We start from the raw sequence: 23272 nt of genomic DNA, 5'->3' as shown, positions 1-23272 counted from the left end.
CTGGAGATTGAACGCTTGATTTTATCCAAGCGGGGATTCTCTGAGTCCGTCATAGATACCTTGATTCAGGCTCGAAAGCCTGTCACTAGGAAAATTTATCATAAGATATGGCGTAAATATTTTTATTGGTGCGAATCCAAAGGCTACTCATGGAGTAAGATCAGGATTCCTAGGATTTTGTCCTTTCTCCAAAAAGGATTGGAGATGGGGCTATCAGCTAGTTCCCTAAAGGGACAGATATCTGCTTTATCAATTTTACTGCACAAGCGTCTGGCAGATGTTCCAGACGTTCAGTCGTTCTGTCAGACTTTAGTTAGAATCAAGCCTGTGTTTAAACCTGTTGCTCCGCCATGGAGTTTGAATTTAGTTCTTAAAGTTCTTCAAGGGGTTCCGTTTGAACCTATGCATTCCATAGATATTAAGCTTCTATCTTGGAAAGTTCTGTTTTTAGTTGCTATGTCTTCGGCTCGAAGAGTTTCTGAACTATCTGCATTGCAATGCGACTCGCCTTATCTTGTTTTCCATTCTGATAAGGTGGTTTTGCGTACCAAACCTGGATTCGTTCCTAAGGTTGTTACTAATAAGAATATTAATCAGGAAATTGTTGTTCCTTCCATGTGTCCTAATCCTTCCTCTAAGAAGGAGCGTCTGTTGCACAACTTGTACGTGGTTCGTGCTTTGAAGTTTTACTTGCAAGCGACCAAAGATTTCCGTCAAACACCTTCTTTGTTTGTTGTCTATTCTGGAAAACGTAGAGGTCAAAAAGCTACGGCTACCTCTCTTTCTTTTTGGCTGAAAAGCATCATCCCTTTGGCATACGAGACTGCTGGACAGCAGCCTCCTGAAAGAATTACAGCTCACTCTACTAGAGCGGTGGCTTCCACATGGGCTTTTAAAAATGATGCTTCTGTTGAACAGATTTGTAAGGCTGCGACTTGGTCTTCACTTCTTTCTTTTTTTTCACTTTTTTTTTTTCACTTTCTTATTTTTGGGAGAAAAGTTCTTCAAGCAGTGGTGCCTTCTGTTTAGGCATCTGTCTTGTCCCTCCCGTTCATCCGTGTCCTGTAGCTTTGGTATTGTATCCCACAAGTAAAAGATGATTCCGTGGACTCGTCGTATCTTATAGAAGAAAAGTAAATTTATGCTTAACTGATAAATTGATTTCTTCTATGATACGACGAGTCCACGGCCTGCCCTGTCAATTTAAGACAGATTATATTTTTTTAATTTAAAACTTCAGTCACCTCTGCACCTTTTAGTTTCTCCTTTTTCTTCCTGTACCTTCGGTCGAATGACTGGGGGTGGAGTCAAGGGAGGAGCTATATAGACAGCTCTGCTGTGGTGCTCTTTGCCACTTCCTGTTAGCAGGAGGATAATATCCCACAAGTAAAGGATGAATCCGTGGACTCGTCGCATCATAGAAGAAATCAATTTATCAGGTAAGCATAAATTTACTTTTTTCACCTCATGGGAAAATGTGTCACAAATTTGTAGGGACTTGTATTTTGCCTGCTTCTGTGGATCTACAATATACTTCTATTCCATAAAATTGTATGTTCTACCTAAATCATGAAAGAAAAGTTTGGGTTTCTTGTCCCTTAAGTCCTGGTCTGCTGATATGGTGTCTAAATCAAGACTTTTGTCTTTCTTTTCAGGGAAAGAAATAGTTTGGTTCTGATTTGGATTCTATAATTTCTACTATTACTGGAGGTAAAGAGGATTTTTTTCCTCAAAACAAGAAGTCCAAATGAAAATCTAAAGCTTCCAATTTGTTTTAGTTTCTTTCATCAGAACAAGGAACAGAAATTGATTCCTCTCAGAAACAAAGCACCTCTGATCCAGTCTGGAGGCCTACTGCTAAATGGAACAGGCCCAAGCAAGCCAAAAATCCACTCCTCCTTCCAAGTCTGCATGAAGGTGCGGCCCCCAATGCAGCGGCTCTGGTAGGAGGCAGGTAATGCTTTTTTTCAGGAGGCTTGGTTTCAGTCTGTTCCAGATCCCTGGGTTCTGAATATAGTTTCCCAGGGTTATCAAATAGGATTCAGAACAAAGCCTCCCAAAGGAAGTTTTTTTTCTGTCCAATGTTCCAAGGAGTTCCTTTAAAGCCCAAACATTTTTTTCAGTCTGTTTTAGAACTGGAAACTATGGGAGTGATTGTTCCAGTTCCTTTGCTGAAACAGGGGATGGGATTTTATTCAAATCTTTTCATAGTTGCGAAGAAGGGGGAAGGTACTTTCAGTTCTAGATCTGAAAGCTCTGAACAAGTTTGTCAGCATACCTACTTTCAAAATGGAAACTATTCGGACTATTCTGCCTTTTATTCAGCAAGGTCAGTTTATGTCCTCAATAGATTTAAAGGATGCTTATGTTCATGTTCCAATCCACAGGGAACATTTCCAGTTTTTGAGGTTTTTCAGTTTGTTGCTCTACCATTTGGTCTGGGTATAGCTCCAAGAATTTTCAAAAAAGTTCTGGGTGCCCTATTGTCTGCAATCAATTCTTAAGGTATTGCAGGGTTTCCATACCTGGACGATATCTTGGTTCAAGCTCCATCTTTTCATTTAGCAGAACTTCACACCAACAGATTGTTGTTTCTTCAACATCATGGTTGGAAGATCAATTTTCCAAAGAGTTCTTTGGTGCCTCAGAGGTTACTTTTCTGGGGTTTTAAATAGATTCTCCATGAGTCTTTCTCAGAGAACTGGGGACAGCCTTTCTGAACCTTCGGTCCCTCTCTTTTCCCTCTGTTGCTCTTTGTATAGAAGTATTGGATTTCATGGTTGCAGCTTCAGATGCAATTCAATTTTCTCAATTTCACATGAGACCACTTCAGCTATGTATGCTTTGTCATACTCCGCTATCATAAACAATATTTCTGGATCCCAGTACAAGTCAGTCTGTAAGTTGGTAGCTGTATCATTAGTTCATTATTCAGGGGTGCTTCTTTTACTCATACTTCCTGCACTGTAATCACTACAGATGAAAGTATTTCAGGGTTTGGGAGCTGTTTGGGGGTCTCTGAGAGCACACAGGGTTTGGGCCCCTTAGGAGGCGAGGTTGTCAATAAATGTTCTAGAACTCTGTGCTATATATAGGGCTCTTTAGATTTGGCCTCTGTTGAAAAGGGAGTCTCTTTTCCACTTTCAATCAGACAATGTCACAGCAGTGGCTTATGTCATTCATCAGAGGGAACTTACAGTTCCCAAACTATGAAGGAAGTGTCTCAATTTGTTTTCATGGGCAGACGTCAATTCCTGTCTAGTCTTTGTAGCTCATATTCCTGGAGTGAACAACAGGGAAGCAGATTTTCACAGTCGTCAATTTCTGAACACATCCTTGTGACGAGACAATTCCCCTGCATGCAATCAGATTGTGGATCTTTGAGGTCTCCCAGAGATAGGTCTGATGGCTTCTTGTTTGAACAAAGTTCCCAGGTACTTTGCGAGTTCTAGGGACCCTCGGGCAGCATTTGTGGATGCTCTAGTAGCTCATTGGTCATATCAGCTTGCTTATTTGTTTCCTCCTCTGCCAGAGTGATTCCCAAAAAAAGGTTAGAGAAATCATCAGTAATCCTGATTGCTCCAGCATGGCCTCACAGGATTTGGTATGCAGAACTGGTTTAGATTTTCAGTTGCCCTCCTTGGCCACTTCCTCTGCGTCCAGACCTGTCTCAAGGTCCGTTTTCCATCCATATCTTAAATCTCTAAACTTGATGTCATGGAGATTGTACAGTTCTTAAACATAAGGGTGTCTCAGATTCTGTGTTTGAAACTTTAATCCAGGCTCGTAAACCTGTGACTAAAAGGATTTATCATAAGGTCTTTTTTTTTTTTTTTTTTAAATCTTTTTATTGAGGTTATAAAAACATACATGAAAAGCAAGGTTACGTGGTATTTATGGACATAAATAAAAAAAAATAGCTACTATATTGACATAGCTTCCAGTAGTAGTCTTGAAGGCTTTTATTGGTTGGTGTATAAGTCTTACTGGATAGTTTGGATAAGGGCCTATCTGCCAGCTCTTTAAAAAGGGCAGACTTCTGCTCTTTCTGTTTTGTTTCATAGGACGATTCCTAATCTTCCTGACATCCATGGATTTTTTGAGTGACCATCTCCTACTGAGCATGTGCAAGAATTCACAGAATAAACGTGTAAGCATTTGTGATTGGCTGATGGCTGTCACATGGTACAGGGGGAGTGGAAATAGACATGAGTTTTAAAATTGTCAGAAAAAAACCTACTACTCATGTGAAGTACTATTGCATTGTCTTGTTATCTTGCATTTGTTGATTATGCAAATCTACTGTGTTTACTGGTACTTTAACTTGGTGTTAAAGGTTTTGCAGGCACCTCCTTTTGAGCCTATGCATAAAGTGGATATAAAGCTTCATTCTTGGAAGGGTTTGTTCCTTTTGGCTATCTCTTCTGCTAGAAAAATGTCATAATTGTCTGCAATCAACTTTCTAATTTACTCCTATTAATTTTTCTTCGTTCTCTTGCTATCTTTATTTTAAAAGCAGGAATGTAAATCTTAGCAGCCAGCCCATTTTAGGTTCAGCACCATGGATAGTGCTTGCTTAGTGGAGGCTTACATTTACCCACCAATAAGCAAGCATAAACCAGGTTCTCAACCAAAAATGGGCCGTCTCCTATGCATCACATTCCTGCTTTTTAAATAAAGATAGCAAGAGAACGAAGAAAACTTGATAATAGGAGTAAATTAGTAAGTTACTTAAAAGTGCATGCTCTATCTGAATCATGAAAGAAAAAAATTGGGTTTAGTGTCCCTTTAAGGACTAAGTTTGATTTCTTTAGACAATATCAGTTGGGAAATTTTTGTTACATCTTTGTGTCTTAATCCCAAGAATGCTTCAGAGAGATTGTTGCATAATTTAGATGTTGTTAGAGCAGTGAAGTATTACATTGATGCTACTAAAGATTTCCCACAAACTTCTAGTTTAACTTTTCTGGTTCTAGGAAAGTACAGAAAGTTTCTGCTTTTCTTTTTTTATGACACAATGAGTCCACGGATCATCTTATTTACTAATGGGATATTCACCTCCTGTTCAGCAGGAGGCGGCAAAGAGCACCACAGCAAAGCTGTTAAATAGCTCCTCCCTTCCCTCCCACCCCAGTCATTCTTTTTGCCTACGTTAGTGATTGGAAGTGGTAAAGTGAGGTGTTAGATTAGATTCTTTAATCAAGAGTTTATTATTTTTAAAGTAGTGCAAGATTGTGCTGCTTTGTTCTAGGGTGTAGCCGTAGTCCATATCAGTCTGTTCAGTAGAGCAGTGGTGGCTTTAGAGCAATGGGAACTTGTGGGACATCATTCTCACTGCGCCTCTCATATTCAGATGCTGCCCTTACACTGAAAACCTGAGGGATTTACCTCTCAAACCTGGGAACTGCCTTGCTGCCAGGCAGAAGATGAGGTAAGTGCTAACTTTATTTCTGGGGGTAGAAAACTCAGAATAAGTTTGGGCACTTTATTTTCTATATACAGACCTCATGGTAATAATGGTATCAAGGGGTTACAGAGATAGATTCTCCTAGCGTACTAGGAGTTACTATGGCAGTATGGATTGTGACTCTCTTCTCCCGGCGGTTCTCATGACTAATAGTAGCCGACCGGGAGATTTCATATGGGCAACGATGCAGAGTGCGAGCTCAGTGTGAGATTCACTATTAACATTTAACAGACAATGTACTTTAATGCTGGGTGCAAACTCAGTGTGAGGGTGTTTCACTATTAGATTAACAAACGGCTAAGCAACTACCTAATCTAAGAGACTGCACAGTTTGTTATTTCTCCCGGTGGCTCAATTTAACAAAATAATAATGGCGACCGGGAGATGACTTTTGAAACGCCCACGAGGGGCGGAGCTTGTGTGGCGCCAATTTAGTTGCGCATCCCTTTACTAGGCTTCCGGTTATCGGAAGGAACAGGGTATTTTAGTCAGAGGGTTTCCGGATATCGGAAGGACCTCTAAATTTGTCAGTTTTTGCGCTTAAAAGACAGCGTTTCAGCTGAGCCAAGAATTTGAGCAGAAGGGTTGACAGACACCTCAGCTGGGTTAAGCTGAGATCTAGAGGGGGTTTGCAGTACTTATCTGCCTCTTGTTTCCTATTCAGCCATTTCTGCCAATTTAAATAAAGAAGTTACTCTTTAAAATTTAAAGAGACAGTAATGGTTAAAAATGTTGTGTTTTTATTTGACCTTAATCCATATGTGAATCCCAAGAGACCCTAAAAATGTCTTCTTATGTTTTTGGAACAATGTGGAACTACCAATTCCTTTCTTTGTTCATTATGTTGTAAAGTGAACTTTACTAAAGGGATAAAGAATTTTTTCCTCGAGTGTCCAAAAAATAATAATTTAGTAGCCCACACATGCAGTACCCTGCGCTTCCTCGCAAACTGCATCTGGAGTTGCTTTGCGAAACATCACTCCTATAATGTCATTAGCGATATCTGTTACACTGTCTGCTTTCCCCATGCTAAGCAGGGAATACGCTTGATGAAGTGTATTTAATTCCGAATGTTTCTTCCCTTAAGACTGAAGGAGGTAGATACTTCGGTAGCATATAGGGGGAAAATCTCAGACTCCGTCTGGGTTATACCTTTATCTGATACTGAAGTTGTTTCTTTCAGTTTAAACTTGAACACCTCCGTTTGCTACCTAAGGAGGTTCTAACAATTCTGAACAACTCATAATTGGTGTAGTCAATCCTAATCAGTACAGTAAAACTAAACAAGTTGTTGTTGGTACAAGAAAGAAAGGGTACCCCTTTTTCTCCATTTTCTAACATTAATGGACGCTTCCTATCTCAGACTCTATGAAGGAGTCTTCGCAGACGGTTCCCTATGGTAGTATCACTAGTGTGGAAACATAATGGATTAATGTGTTGTCTATCTCTAGGGACAGACACTCCCCTCAAAAATATCCAGGACTGGATAGGGGCATTGATGTTATCCATCCTCTTTTCTACAGATGCTTGCCTTCAGCGGGAGTCAAGATTTCAGGCTTACTATAATGACCCGCAGTGCCTTAGGGTTAAGATCCTGGTCTGCGGATGTCTCATTTAAGTCAATTTTGTTAATCCTTACAAGGGAAGGACCTTGTTTGGGCCTGATTTGACGGTGATATCTCTGATATTATGGAAGTATAAAGCGGACATCAGAGTAATTTTCTTTCCTTTCAAATTTTAAGGAAAATCTTTCTACTCCCTCTTCCAAGCGGGAGTATTCCAAGCCTTCATGGAGGCCCACCTCCGATCCGAGACCGGATCTTGTGGGGGGGGCAGGCTTTCCTTATTCATTCAAACAAGTTGCAACTGGAGTTTAAGATTTTTCCTCCCAGGAGCAGGTTCTGCCTTCAAGATTTTTTGCAGTCCAGACAGAAGGAGAGGCGTTTTTACACTTGTATGGAACTTCTCCGACCTTGGAGTGATATTTTTTGTTCCAAGGCATGAACGAGGTCGGGATTTCTATTCCGTTCTGTTTGTGGTTCCCAAGAGGGAACCGTCAGTCTTTTTCTTTGTTTGTGATTTTCTCAGGAAAACGTAAGGGACAGAAAGCTACGGCTACTTCTCTTTCTTTCTGGCTGAAGCGTATCATACATTTTGCATATGAGACTGCTGGACAGCAGCCTCCTGAGAGAGTTACGGCTCATTCCACGAGGGCTGTTGCTACCTCATGGGCATTCAAAAATGAATCTTCTGTAGAACAGATTTGCAAGGCTGCAACTTGGTCTTCTTTTCACACTTTTTCTCAAAATTCTACAATTTTGACACTTTTGCCTCGGCTGAGGCCGCTTTTGGGAGAAAGGTTCTTCAAGCAGTGGTGCCTTCCGTTTAGGTTCCCTGTCTTGTCCCTCCTGTATCATCTGTGTACTCTAGCTTGGGTATTGAATCCCATTAGTAATTAAGATGATCCGTGGACTCATCGTGTCATAAAAAAGAAAATTTATGCTTACCTGATAAATGTATTTCTTTTTTGACACGATGAGTCCACGGCCCGCCCTGTTCTTGTAAGACAGGTTGTTGGTTACTTCAGACACCTCTGCACCTTGGTTTTTCCTTTCTATCCTTACCTTCGGTCGAATGACTGGAGTGGGAGGGAAGAGAGGAGCTATTTAACAGCTTTGCTATGATGCTCTTTGCCACCTCCTGCTGACCAGGAGGTGAATATCCCATTAGTAATTAAGATGATCCGTGGACTCATCGTGTCAAAAAAGAAATAAATTTATCAGGTAAGCATAAATTTTCTTTTTCTTTGGCCTCTTGGTTGAAAGTTTTGATTCTTAAGGCTTACTTGAAGGCAGGTCAGCCTCCACCAAAAGTCGTTACCACTCATTCTACTAGGTCAGTTGCCATTTCTTGGGCTTTTAAGAATGAGACTTCTGTTGAACAAATTTGCAAAGCAGCAACTTGGTCTTCTTTTCATACTTTTACTAAATTCTTCCATTTTTTGCTTCTTCTGAGGCAGCCTTTGGTAGGAAGGTTCTTCAGGCAGTTGTCTCAGGTTGATTTTTTTCTGCCTGATTGTTTACATCCTAAGTGCGTAAAAACATAATTTATGTAAGAACTTACCTGATAAATTCATTTCTTTCATATTAGCAAGAGTCCATGAGCTAGTGACGTATGGGCTATACATTCCTACCAGGAGGGGCAAAGTTTCCCAAACCTCAAAATGCCTATAAATACACCCCTCACCACACCCACAAATCAGTTTAACGTATAGCCAAGAAGTGGGGTGATAAGAAAAAAGTGCTAAGCATAAAAAATAAGGAATTGGAATAATTGTGCTTTATACAAAAAAATCATAACCACCACAAAAAAGTGTGGGCCTCATGGACTCTTGCTAATATGAAAGAAATGAATTTATCAGGTAAGTTCTTACATAAATTATGTTTTCTTTCATGTAATTAGCAAGAGTCCATGAGCTAGTGACATATGGGATAATGACTACCCAAGATGTGGATCTTCCACGCAAGAGTCACTAGAGAGGGAGGGATAAAATAAAGACAGCCAATTCCGCTGAAAAAAATTCACACCCAAAACAAAGTTTAAATCTTATAATGAAAAAAACTGAAATTATAAGCAGAAGAATCAAACTGAAACAGCTGCCTGAAGTACTTTTCTACCAAAAACTGCTTCAGAAAAAGAAAACACAACAAAATGGTAGAATTTAGTAAAAGTATGCAAAGAAGACCAAGTGGCTGCTTTGCAAATCTGATCAACCGAAGCTTCATTCCTAAACGCCCAGGAAGTAGAAACTGACCTAGTAGAATGAGCTGTAATCCTTTGAGGCGGAGTTTTACCCGACTCAACATAAGCATGATGAATCAAAGATTTTAACCAAGATGCCAAAGAAATGGCAGAAGCCTTCTGACCTTTCCTAGAACCGGAAAAGATAACAAATAGACTAGAAGTCTTTCGGAAATCCTTAGTAGCTTCAACATAATATTTCAAAGCTCTAACTACATCCAAAGAATGCAATGACTTTTCCTTAGAATTCTTAGGATTAGGACACAATGAAGGAACCACAATTTCTCTACTAATGTTGTTAGAATTCACAACCTTAGGTAAAAATTTAAAAGAAGTTCGCAACACCGCCTTATCCTGATGAAAAATCAGAAAAGGAGACTCACAAGAAAGAGCAGATAATTCAGAAACTCTTCTAGCAGAAGAGATGGCCAAAAGAAATAAAACTTTCCAAGAAAGTAATTTAATGTCCAGCGAATGCATAGGTTCAAACGGAGGAGCTTGAAGAGCCCCCAGAACCAAATTCAAACTCCACGGAGGAGAGATTGACTTAATGACAGGTTTTATACGAACCAAAGCTTGTACAAAACAATGAATATCAGGAAGACTAGCAATCTTTCTGTGAAAAAGAACAGAAAGAGCAGAGATTTGTCCTTTTAAGGAACATGCAGACAAACCTTTATCCAAACCATCCTGAAGAAACTGTAAAATTCTAGGAATTCTAAAAGAATGCCAAGAAAAATGATGAGAAAAACACCAAGAAATGTAAATCTTCCAGACTCGATAATATATCTTCCTAGATACAGATTTACGAGCCTGTAACATAGTATTAATCACAGAGTCAGAGAAACCTCTATGACGGAGAATCAAGCGTTCAATCTCCATACCTTCAAATTTAAGGATTTGAGATCCTAATGGAAAAAAGGACCTTGCGATAGAAGGTCTGGTCTTAACGGAAGAGTCCACGGTTGGCAAGTGGCTATCCGGACAAGATCCGCATACCAAAACCTGTGAGGCCATGCTGGAGCCACCAGCAGAACAAACGAACACTCCTTTAGAATCTTGGAAATCACTCTTGGAAGAAGAACTAGAGGCGGAAAGATATAGGCAGGATGATACTTCCAAGGAAGTGACAATGCATCCACTGCCTCCGCTTGAGGATCCCTGGATCTGGACATATACCTGGGAAGCTTCTTGTTTGGATGAGAAGCCATCAGATCTATTTCTGGAAGTCCCCACATTTGAACAATCTGAAGAAATACCTCTGGGTGAAGAGACCATTCGCCCGGATGTAACGTTTGGCGACTGAGATAATCCGCTTCCCAATTGTCTATACCTGGGATATGAACCGCAGAAATTAGACAGGAGCTGGATTCCGCCCATACCAGTATTCAAGATACTTCTTTCATAGCCAGAGAACTGTGAGTCCCTCCTTGATGATTGACATATGCCACGGTTGTGACATTGTCCGTCTGAAAACAAATGAACGACTCTCTCTTTAGAAGAGGCCATGACTGAAGAGCTCAAAATGTTGATTGGTAATCTCACCTCCTGAGATTCCCAAACCCCTTGTGCTGTCAGAGACCCCCAAACGGCTCCCCAACCTGTCAGACTTGCATCTGTTGAAATCACAGTCCAGGTCGGAAGAACAATAGAAGCCCCCTGAACTAAACGATGGTGGTCTGTCCACCACGTCAGAGATTGTCGTACAATCGGTTTTAAAGATATTAGTTGAGATATCTTTGTATAATCCCTGCACCACTGGTTCAGCATACAGAGCTGAAGAGGTCGCATGTGAAAACGAGCAAAGGGGATCGCGTCCGATGCAGCAGTCATAAGACCTAGAATTTCCATGCATAAGGCTACCGAAGGGAATGATTGAGACTGAAGGTTTCGACAAGCTGAAACCAATTTTAGACGTCTCTTGTCTGTCAGAGACAGAGTCATGGACACTGAATCTATCTGGAAACCTAAAAAGGTTACCTTTGTCTGAGGAATCAATGAACTTTTTGGTAAATTGATCCTCCAACCATGTTCTCGAAGAAACAATACAAGTTGATTCGTATGAGATTCTGCTAAATGTGAAGACTGAGCAAGTACCAAGATATCGTCCAAATTTAGGAAATACCACAATACCATGTTCTCTGATTACAGAGAGAAGGGCACCGAGAACCTTTGTAAAAATCCTTGGAGCTGTTGCTAGGCCAAACGGCAGAGCCACAAACTGGTAATGCTTGTCTAGGAAAGAGAATCTCAGAAACTGATAGTGATCTGGATGAATCTGAATATGCAGATATGCATCCTGTAAATCTATTGTGGACATATAATGCCCTTGCTGAACAAAAGGCAGAATAGTCCTTATAGTTACCATCTTGAATGTTGGTATCCTTACATAATGATTCAATATTTTTAAATCCAGAACTGGTCTGAAGGAATTCTCCTTCTTTGGTACAATGAAAAGATTTGAGTAAAACCCCAGCCCCTGTTCCAGAACTGGAACTGGCATAATTACTCCAGACAACTCTAGATCTGAAACACATTTCAGAAATGCTTGAGCCTTCACTGGATTTACTGGGACACAGGAAAGAAAAAATCTTCTTGCAGGAGGCCTTATCTTGAAGCCTATTCTGTACCCTTGTGAAACAATGTTCTGAATCCAAAGATTGTGAATCGAATTGATCCAAATTTCTTTGAAAAATTGTAATCTGCCCCCTACCAGCTGAGCTGGAATGAGGGCCGCACCTTCATGTTGACTTGGGAGCTGGCTTTGGCTTTCTAAAAGGCTTGGATTTATTCCAGACTGGAGATGGTTTCCAAACTGATACTGCTCCTGTAGGGGAAGGATCAGGCTTTTGTTCCTTATTGTGACGAAAGGAACGAAAACGATTAGTAGACCTAAATTTACCTTTAGATTTTTTATCCTGTGGTAAAAAAGTTCCTTTCCCTCCAGTAACAGTTGAAATAATAGAATCCAACTGTGAACCAAATAATTTATTTCCCTGGAAAGAAAGGGAAAGCAAAGTTGACTTAGAAGACATATCAGCATTCCAAGTTTTAAGCCATAAAGCTCTTCTAGCTAAAATAGCTAGAGACATATACCTGACATCAACCCTGATGATATCAAAGATGGCATCACAGATAAAATTATTAGCATGTTGAAGATGAGAATTATGATCTGATACTTGTTGCGCTAAAGCTTCCAACCAAAAAGTTGAAGCTGCAGCAACATCCGCTAAAGATATAGCAGGTCTAAGAAGATTACCTGAACATAAGTAAGCTTTTCTTAGAAAGGATTCAATTTTCCTATCTAAAGGATCCTTAAAGGAAGTACTATCTGCCGTAGGAATAGTAGTACGTTTAGCAAGAGTAGAGATAGCCCTATCAACCTTAGGGATTTTGTCTCAAAACTCTAATCTGTCAGCTGGCACAGGATATAATTGCTTAAAACGTTTAGAAGGAGTGAATGAATTACCCAAATTATTCCATTCCCTGGAAATTACTTCAGAAATAGCATCAGGGACAGGAAAAACTTCTGGAATAACTACAGGAGATTTAAAAACCTTATTTAAATGTTTAGATTTAGTATCAAGAGGACCAGATTCCTCTATCTCTAATGCAATTAAGACTTCTTTAAGTAAAGAACGAAAAAATTCCATTTTGAATAAATATGAAGATTTATCAGCATCAACCTCTGAAACTGAATCCTCTGAACCAGAGGAAACATTATCGGAATCAGAATGATGATGCTCATTTAAAAATTAATCTGAAAAATGAGAAGTTTTAAAAGACATAGCCTTCTTAATGGATTTAGAAACAAAATCTCTTATGTTAACAGGAACACTGAGTATTAGATGTTGATGGAACAACAACAGGTAATGAAACATTACTAAAGGAAATATTATCTGCATTAACAAGTTTGTCATGACATTCATTACAAACAACAGCTGGAGGAACAGATACCACAAGTTTACAGCAAATACACTTAACTTTGGTAGATCCAACATCAGGCAGCGATTTTCCAGAAGTATCTTCTGATTCAGCGTCCAACTGAGACATCTTGCAATATGTAATAGAAAAAAACAACATATAAAGCAAAATTGATCAAATTCCTTAAATGACAGTTTCAGGAATGGGAAAAAATGCCAGTGAACAAGCTTCTAGCAACCAGAAGCAAATAAACAATAAGACTTAAATAATGTGGAGACAATAATGACGCCCATATTTTTTGGCGCCTAAATGCTTTTAGCGACAAAAATGACGCCACATCCGGTAACGCCGACACTTTTGGCGCAAAAACGTCAAAAATGACGCAACTTCCGGTGACAAGAACGACGCCGCAAATAACAAATAATTTTTTGCGCCAAAATGTCCGCGCCAAAAATGACGCATTAAACTGAAGCACAGGAAAAAAAGTCAAAATTTTAAGGTAAGAAAAAAATTGATTATTCAAATGCATTATCCCATATAATGAAACTGACTGTCTGAAATAAAGAATGTTGAACATCCTGAATCAAGGCAAATAAATGTTTAAACACAATTATTTAGAACTTTATATAAAAAGTGCCCAACCATAGCTTAGAGTGTCACAAAAATAAGACTTACTTACCCCAGGACACTCATCTACATGTAGTAGAAAGCCAAACCAGTACTGAAACGAGAATCAGTACAGGTAATGGTATATAAGAGTATATCGTCGATCTGAAAAGGGAGGTAAGAGATGAATCTCTACGACCGATAACAGAGAACCTATGAAATAGACCCCATAGAAGGAGATCATTGAATTCAAATAGGCAATACTATCTTCACATCCCTCTGACATTCACTGCACGCTGAGAGGAAAACCGGGCTCCAACCTGCTGCGGAGCGCATATCAACGTAGAATCTAGCACAAACTTACTTCACCACCTCCACAGGAGGCAAAGTTTGTAAAACTGATTTGTGGGTGTGGTGAGGGGTGTTTTTGTAGGCATTTTGAGGTTTGGGAAACTTTGCCCCTCCTGGTAGGAATGTATATCCCATACGTCACTAGCTCATGGACTCTTGCTAATTACATGAAAGAAATACCCTATTTGTGCTTTTGTGGATTTTAGTTTTTCAGTGAAAAAGAAAAATTCTAAATCCCTCCTTTTTAGGTCTCATCACTCGTGGACTCCACAGCTTGGGTATTCGTTCCCAGGAGTAATGAATAGTGTACTCTCACCACCTGTATGAAAGAAAACATAATTTATCCTGATGATAAATTAATTTATTTCATGGTGGTTATAGTTCACGAGACTCAACCCTATGTTTTTGTTGTTGTGTTATTTTTAAATTAAGCACATCTTTTTTTCCCCTGCTCCTTTTATTGCATTTTCCTACATCATTTTGCTTGTCTCTACTGAGGTACCAGTGAGGTGGGCGGGGTTTTATAGCTTTTGCGGTTTGGGAATCTTTGCCTCCTCCTAGTGGTAGTTAATGATAATTTCCAGGAGTAATGGATAATGGACTCTCACCAACATGAAAGAAAGAAATTTATCAGGTAAGCATAACCTATGGTTTTATTTTTTCAGAAAATAAAACCATAACATTTCCTTCCAATATACTACACCCTGTATCAGGTGGCAGGCATCAGCGAATCCCAGACTCATGAAATGGATCTGAATCATGAAAACTTAATAGGACAGTCAACACCAGAATTTTTGTTGTTTTAAAAGATAGTTAATCCCTTAATTACCAATTCCCCAGTTTTGCATAACCAACAGTTATAATTATACATGTTTTACCTCTGTAATTACCTTGTATCTAAGCCTCAGCAGACTGCCCCCTTATTTCAGTTATTTTGACAGACTTGCATTTTAGCCAATCAGAGCTGTCTCTATGGTAAATTCACGTGCATGAGCTCAATGTTATCTATATGAAACACGTGAACTAATGCCCTCTACTGGTGAAAAACTATCAAAATGCATTTAGATTAGAGGCGGCCTTCAAGGTCTAAGAAATTAGCATATGAACCTCCTAGGTTTAGCTTTCAACTAAGAATACCAAGAGAACAAAGCAAAATTGGTGATGAAAGTAAATTGGAAATTACATACCCTATTTGAAACATGAAAGTTGTTTTTGGACTTGATTGTCCCTTTAATTTTGACTTTAGTGTCCCTTTTTTTTTCTCTCTCTCTCTCTCTCTACAATGTATTTTTCAGAATTAATTTTAAAGTACCTTACTTTGTATGGGACTTTAAAAAGTAAATAAATTCAAGATATAATGATTCATTCAAACCAAAGACTGGGACGTATAATTGTAGAAGTAGGTTTTAATATTATATTATCTGTTTAAATATTGAAAAAAATGTGAAATATACTAATGTTAAAGTATTTTTTTCTATAAGGTATTAAAGTCCCTTTTATATTGCTATATTCCACAAAGTCACCATTTGCACTTTTTTTTATCCCTAGAGATTAGATAAGGGAAAACCTACATTTCAATATGATGGCACTCTTTAATTTATAGAAATCCCACAATTTGTAGAGTTAAATTTACAGGAAAAGAGTGCTAAATAAATAATAAAGTGTTGCAATGTTTGTTTTTTTACTACACATAATTATGCAGTTTACAGTATATTACAATCTAATTTTATTTTTAATTCCTTTTAAATACAATATATTGTATTTTTCTCTCTGATGTTTCTCATGTTTATATATTCCTATCATTATTTGAATGTATTTTAGGTGATACATCTTTAAGCAGCCAATTCCAAGAAGAAAAGATGTCTCTGGAAAGCCAGGTATGTGTACAAGTAATATATATTCAAGATAAAGTCTGTCTAAAAATCCTCAGTTAAATAAACCTGTTAAGATTTAGCATTGTTTTTAACAAACAGTGGTATTCTGCTTTTAATTCCCCTATAGTGTCACCAATTACCATGTTGCCATGGAAGCTTGAGAGAACAAAACACTAGTGGTTGCTGTATTAAAATATAATGGATGATGCCATGGCGACATATATTATATTTCAGTAGTATACTTATCAAGTGATTTAACAGTAAGATTTCAGAATGATTATCTTTGTATATGGCATAAAAAGTATATGTCTAACACTAGATGCCAGTTTCATCTTTTTAGCATATTTCACTTGTGAACCACTCCTACAAACCACTGTATTGCAAAACAATTTTGTATTAGCACTTTTCATTCATCGTCTTATGTCATATAAGTAGCAGCCTTGTGACATTTTCTGTTGCAACATGCTCACTACTACACACAGTAGGTCTGACTAATGCCTAACCTGCCTGCATTCAGCAAACAGAGCTCTCCATGCAGTGGTCTTTTGGCTTACTCTTGGGGATACATATTAAGCTTGTTTCCTTCCAGGAGACGGTAAACCTTTCATGACCAAGCCAGGTGTATTCTGGGGGATTTTTCTATGGATCCTAACTTGTGTTATTTACTTTCCCTCTTGTGACGTTTATTCCAAATCTGCTTTATTTTTGTGTTTCCTTGGGTTGTATATTGTTAGTCATTTTGATCATGTTATACACCTTTTATATTACTAGCTTAGGCATTTTTTTATTTTATTTATTTATTGGGGGAAAATAACATATACTACATATCCCTCTTCATGTTTGTCTCTTTATTTAGGATGTTCCTATGTGTAATTTAAGCAAACATTTTACAGTTTACTATGCATATGATTTCCCTGTGCAAGGTATTGGCAGCAGCAAGTTATATGTAGCACACACATTCATTCTGAGTGTTCTAGTTTCAAGCACAATTGGAATAAACAACATAGGAGGACACGCAAAGAACTCATCATAGGATTCTGATAATAACCACCCAGAATACTCCTGATGATAGACCCAGGCCTCATACCTGGGTCCCTAACTTATCATTGCATGTTAGCTTTCAACTAGATAAGATCAAGGTTAAAAAAAAAAAAAATCCATTTCTATAAAAAAAAAAAAAAAAACATTGAAAAAAGTTTGATTTATGAGATAAAGATCATGCCCAAGTGAATTAAAAAACAGATAAGGATGAATTCTTAGATGATATATATTTGCAATGTCGTTAATACAGTGCTACCACAGGTTATGGTACAAAATTAAAAACTGGGAATAGCTGATAACATTAGCATAACAACTAATAAGAAAGACAGGGAAGTTATCTACAGGAACTAGTCAATAGGCTACAGTGGAGGGTAAATCTAAAATACCTGTCTTAAGGGTTGAAACTGCAAAGAGCAAGCACTAAGTTGCATACAGTGCAAAGCAAATAGTGAAGAGTTAGTTACAGCATTTGGCCAAATGGTGATAGGCTTAGGTGCCTAAAGGCCTCGTCATTCCTCGGTCCCTTACCTGCTGCTATACATGCTAGCCTTCAACCATACATACTGAAATACAAAGAAGAGTGCCACATCCCTCATCGTTTTTATAGACTTATATAAAACATGGAAGTGGACAGTAATTTTAATTTTTAATTGGTACACATTCCGTGCCACTGGCAAAACTCAGCTCTGGGTGCTCAACTGGCACTTAGAAAAATTTGGATTTACATCCAGTGACTTAGGCGGTTTGCCTGAGTCATGTTTGGGGACAATCCCCTTGTTCCTTCTAATTTTGTTATAGTTTGGCTACTCATTAACTTAAGCAGGCAAGAAGGGAAAGGAATATAGTGAAGAAACTGCTTTTAGGTATACATCTTGTCCTTTTTTTTCCCTGAACCGAACAATGACAAGGTGGCGGTTTTACACAGGGGTAACAGTCATTATCAGCTGAAATCTAACAAATCAAGATTAGCAATTCATTTTCTACCTGGAATTAGGCATGGACATGCATATGAAAGTGTAGCATAAAAAGGGTAGTACTGTGTTAGCCAGTGTATTCAAAGAAAGTAAAAACCCATTGTATACATGTCAATATAACTTGTTTGCCAGAAAGTAAAAGCTTTTAAATTGAAATTAGTACTGCAGTATTGTTTTTATACTTCACTAGTAACCCTCACTGGCTGAGGACAGCTGCCTCTGCTTTACTGATGGAGAGAGACACACCAAGAAAACATTTATTTATCTAGGAATTCAAGACTAAAATATGATTTTCAATAAAATAAATACATTTAAAAATGTATCTTTTAGATCAAAAGCTTCTGGGAAGTAAGATGCAGTACATGTTTTCACTGAAAGGGACAGCCTAGTGCAGAATTTTTATTATTTAAAAAAAAATAGATAATCCCGTTATTACCCATTCCCCAGTTTTGCATAACCAACACTGTTATATTAATATACTTTTTTTACCTCTGTGATCACCTTGTATCTAAGCCTCTGCAGACTGCCCCCCTTGTTTCAGTACTTTTGACAGAGTTGCATTTTAACCAATCAGTGCTGACTCATAAATAACTCCACGGGAGTGAGCACAATGTTATCTATATGGAACGCATGAACTAGCGCTGTCTAGCTGTGAAAAACTGTCAAAATGCACTAAGATAAGAGGCGCCTTAAAGAGCTTAGAAATTAGCAGGAGTTTACCTAGGTTGAACTTTAAACAAAGAATTACCAAGAGAACAAAGCAAATCTGATGGTAAAAATAAATTGGAAACTTGTTTAAAATTGCTGAATCATGAAAGTTTAATTTTGACTAGACTGTCCATTTAAATCTGAAGAAATTGATTTATCAAATAAGTATAAATGTTTTTTCTTCTGCCCATAAACATGTTGCTTATATTACATCATTTTCAGATAATATCATATTGACATATTGGACAAGATCTTTTTTTCTTTCATAAAGGTGGTAAGAGTCCACAATCAATTACTCTGAGAATATACTCTCCCTGCCACTAGGAGGAGACAAAGATTCCCAAACCCCTTGAGCTCTTTTTAACCCCTCCCACCTCTATGGTAGTTAGTCTTATGTTTGCTTCACCTGGAGGAAGGTGAAGAGTGTGGAGACGTGAAAATGATTTCTTCGTTGAGAGGGGTTCTCAGATTGTTTTGAGGCCCATCTCCCATCAGAATATATTTTGTCAGAGGGAAGTTAAGGGGTTTAGGTTGTGACTCATTTTTTTCTTTCCCATGAGAATTTTAGTCACTCACTTCCCATGGATGTTGCAGGGACTTGTCTTTTTCTCTCTTTCTACTGGGTCTACATATTACTCCTATATTATGTCTTCTGATATGTTTTCAGTACTGGACTGGTTCCCTGTTAGTGTTTCTAGCTGAATAGTGTTATTGGTAAGTATTATTTGTTTTTTTCAAACTCTCTATTAACCTTATATTTGGGCAAGGTTATATATGGCGTTGGGACAGATCATTATCATATTATCCTTTATTTATTTGAAGAGATCATTGGCATAGACTTTATAGGGGGGATTCGTTGCCCCCTCAGAAACGCAAACATTTTTATAGAAACATAGAATTTGATGGTAGATAAGAACCAAAAAGGCCCATCAAGTCTACCCATATTACATGTTACTTTTTCCTTAGGATAGCCTTATGCATATCCCAGGCATTTTTAAGTTCCTTTACAGTCTTTGTGTTTACCGCCTCAAATGGAAGTTTATTCCATGAATCCACCACCCTTTCTGTAAAAAAATGCTTCCTCAAATTTCTCCTGGATCTGCTACTCTCTAACTTTAGATTGTGACCCCTTGTTTTGGCATTTATTTTTTTGTGAAAAATGCTTTCAGCTTCTATTTTATTAAGTCCCTTCATATATTTGAAGGTTTCTATCATGTCACCTCTTTCCCTTCTATCCTCTAAACTATATACATATTTAGATCATAGAGTCTTTCTTTGTACGTTTTATATTTTAGACCATGTACCATTTTAGTAGCCCTCCTTTGGACAGCTTCTTGTTTATTTATATCCTTCTGAAGATATGGTCTCCAGAACTGTACACAGTATTCCAGATTTGGTCTAACTAATGATCTGTAAAGTGGCATAAGAATCTTGCTATTTCTGCTACTAAAACCTCTTCCAATGCAACCAAGCATTTGACTGGCCTTGCTGGCTGCACTGCGGCATTGTGTACCAAATTTTAAATCATCTGAAATAATAATTCCCAAATCCTTTTCTTCTTTGTAATGTACCATTGAGACTATAATCGGCCTTTGGGTTTTTGTATCCTATATGCATAATTTTGCTCTTGGTTATATTAAATTTCAGATCCCATTTATTTGACCAGTCCTCTAGTTTATTAATATCACAGTTCATTTGATCAACTCCTCCTGGAACATCTACCCTGTTACAATTTTTTGTATCATCAGCAAACAAGCAAACCTTCCCCTTAAGCCCACTTCCAATATCACTTATGAACATGTTAAACAGAACAGGCCCAAGAACTGACCCTTGGGGAACACCACTAGTAACTGCTGCCTCATTTGACTGTACTCCATTAATTGAAACCCTCTGTCGTCTATCTTTAAGCCAGCATTCCACCCACTTAACAATCTTAGCATCTATTCCAAGGCAATACATTTTGTGAATAAGTTTGTTGTGTGGGACGGTGTCAAATGCTTTGCTAAAGTCTAGATATGCAACATCTACGGCTCCTCCCTGGTCTATTGTTTTAGTTACATGGTCAAAGAAATCAATTAGATTAGTCAGGCATGATCTTCCAGCAGTGAAACCATGCTGTCCTTTGTCTTCTAAGTTGTTTGTCTGAATGAAAGATACAAGTCTTTCTTTTAAAAGAGTTTCCATTAATTTCCCTGCAATTGAGGTCAAACTGACTGGCCTACAGTTAGCAGAATCTTCCCTACTACCCTTTTTATGAAGAGGGACTATATTGGCAATTTTCCAGTCTTTTGGAACAACTCCTGTTAGAAGTGACTGATTAAATAAATCAGCTAATGGAGAAGCTATTACGGATCGAAGTTCTCTTAGAACCCTTGGATGAATATTATCTGGACCCACAGACTTATTAACTTTTATTTTTGATAAAGCCCTTGAAACCTCTTCCTCTGTAAAAAAAAAAAGTACTACTCACATTATTTACAGTAACATCCCTTAATAGCATCTCACTATCTTTACCATCTGTTGTAAAGACTGAACAAAAGTAATAATTTAAACAGTTTGCTATTTGTTTATCTTCTTCCACTACTCTATCCTCATTCTTGAGTCTAACCATCCTTCTGTTAGTTTTTATCTTTTCACTGATATATCTAAAGAAGGTTTTGTCACCATTTTTTACAGATTGTGCTATTTTCTCTTCTGCATCAGCTGTAGCCTTTCTGATTAACTGCTTTGTCATCTTTTGATGGGTTCTCCATTTTTCTTTATCCTCTTCTGAGCCAGTGAGTTTGAATTTTTTATAGACTGTATTTTTTGTCTTAACTGCATGTGCTTCTTCTCTTGAAAACCATATTGGTTTTCTTTTACTTTTACAAACAAGCCTAATACAGTGTTTAGTTGCATCTAGAATAGCATTTTTAAAATATTCCCATTGTTCTTGTACTCCTGTAATCTGTGCCATCCCTTTTAGGGATTCATCTAGGTATCTGCCCATGTAGGAAAAATCAGTAGATATAAAGTCTAATACTTTTGTTTTACTATGGTTGCTCAGTACCTTTGCCTGAATATTAAACCATACAGACTGATGATCACTAGAGCCTAAGTTCTCACCCACAGACACCTCAGATACTATATCACTGTTTGTAAGTACTAAATCTAATATAGTTCCTTTACGTGTTGGTTCTTTTACTAGTTGCTCAAGAGACTCCCCTTGTAAAGATTCCAGGATATATCTACTTCTAGTTGATTTGGCAACAGGTACTTCCCAGTCTACATCAGGCATATTAAAGTCCCCCACTACAATAACATTGCTCTTCATTGTAATTTTGGCTATTTCATCAATTAATAAATTGTCTGATGCTTCATCCTGTAATGGTGGTCTATATACTACTCCTATTCTAAACACCTGTTTCCCTTCAGTTTCTATAGTTACCCAAACACTTTCTACATTGTCATTTTTTTCTACAATTTCAGTTACTTTAATATTGTCTTTCACGTACAGAGCAACTCCGCCCCCTTTTTTTCCTACTCTATTTTTTTTAAACAAGATGTAACCAGGTATGACTGTTTCCTAGTCGTGAGAGTCATTGTACCATGTCTCTGTTATAGCTATTACATCCAATTTATCTTGAATCATTATTGCAGTAAGTGCAGGTAATTTACTTACTAAACTGCGAGCATTTGTACACATTGCACGTAGAATTTTTCTAGAATTCTCAAATATTTTTGCATGGTCAATACAACTCCTGCCTACATTATTCAAAGTCTTATTCCTAAAAGTAATGTTTTTTTTTCTTAAATAAACAAGAATCTAAAATTTGGTTGACTGTCTTGGCATGCTCTGGGGGACAGATGGGTATATTAACTCTGTCCCCCTTCATTAGTTTATTAGTTTATTATTTTTGGCGCCTATGTTCACACTTGTTTGACATATTTTTCCTTTACTTATGGGCCTTTGTTTGGTGCACACTCTATCTCCTTCGTTTGGGGACATTAAACATCATTTTACTATGTAAACTTTTGGTTCTGTCCTACTTTGGAAGCAAAAGTTCTGAACACTTTTACTACCAATGTTAAATGTGTTATAAGCAAACTAAGGTATCTCCCCCCACCATATGTATCTATGTGATACTTGTTTTTATGTTCTGATGGTTTTACACCAATTTTAATACATGCATTGCTTCCAAATGTACCTTGTTATGGGGATTTCAATATTTATTCTTATGTATTTTTTTGTAGTTTTATGCTTAAAGGGATACTAAACCCAACATTTTTATTTTATGATTCAGATAGAACATGCAATTTTAAGCAACTTTCTAATTTACTCCTACTATCAATTTTCTTCATAAATGCAAAGAGTCCACAGCTGCATTCATTACTTTTGGGAATTCAGAACCTGGCCACCAGGAGGAGGCAAAGACACCTCAGCCAAATGCTTAAATACCTCCCCCACTTCCCTCATCCCCCCAGTCACTCTTTGCCTTTCGTCCCAGGAGGTTGGCAGAGAAGTTTCAGAAGTTTTCGATAGTCTC

The 23272-nt window shown here is 37.9% G+C and overlaps 1 protein-coding gene across 5 annotated transcripts in view; it reads left to right on the top strand.

Moving 5' to 3' along the window:
- Positions 1–23272, top strand: part of CLIP1 (CAP-Gly domain containing linker protein 1) — an 868764-nt gene that overhangs the window by 833518 nt on the left and 11974 nt on the right. For all 5 annotated transcript variants that reach the window (XM_053701760.1, XM_053701761.1, XM_053701758.1 and 2 more), the window contains one exon: positions 15971–16026. In XM_053701760.1, the coding sequence (XP_053557735.1) occupies positions 15971–16026 (56 nt within the window). The remainder of the gene's footprint in view (positions 1–15970; positions 16027–23272) is intronic.

This window comes from Bombina bombina, chromosome 2 (assembly GCF_027579735.1).
Source record: "Bombina bombina isolate aBomBom1 chromosome 2, aBomBom1.pri, whole genome shotgun sequence".
Taxonomy (NCBI): domain Eukaryota; kingdom Metazoa; phylum Chordata; class Amphibia; order Anura; family Bombinatoridae; genus Bombina; species Bombina bombina.
This window is presented reverse-complemented; position numbering and strand designations above follow the sequence as displayed.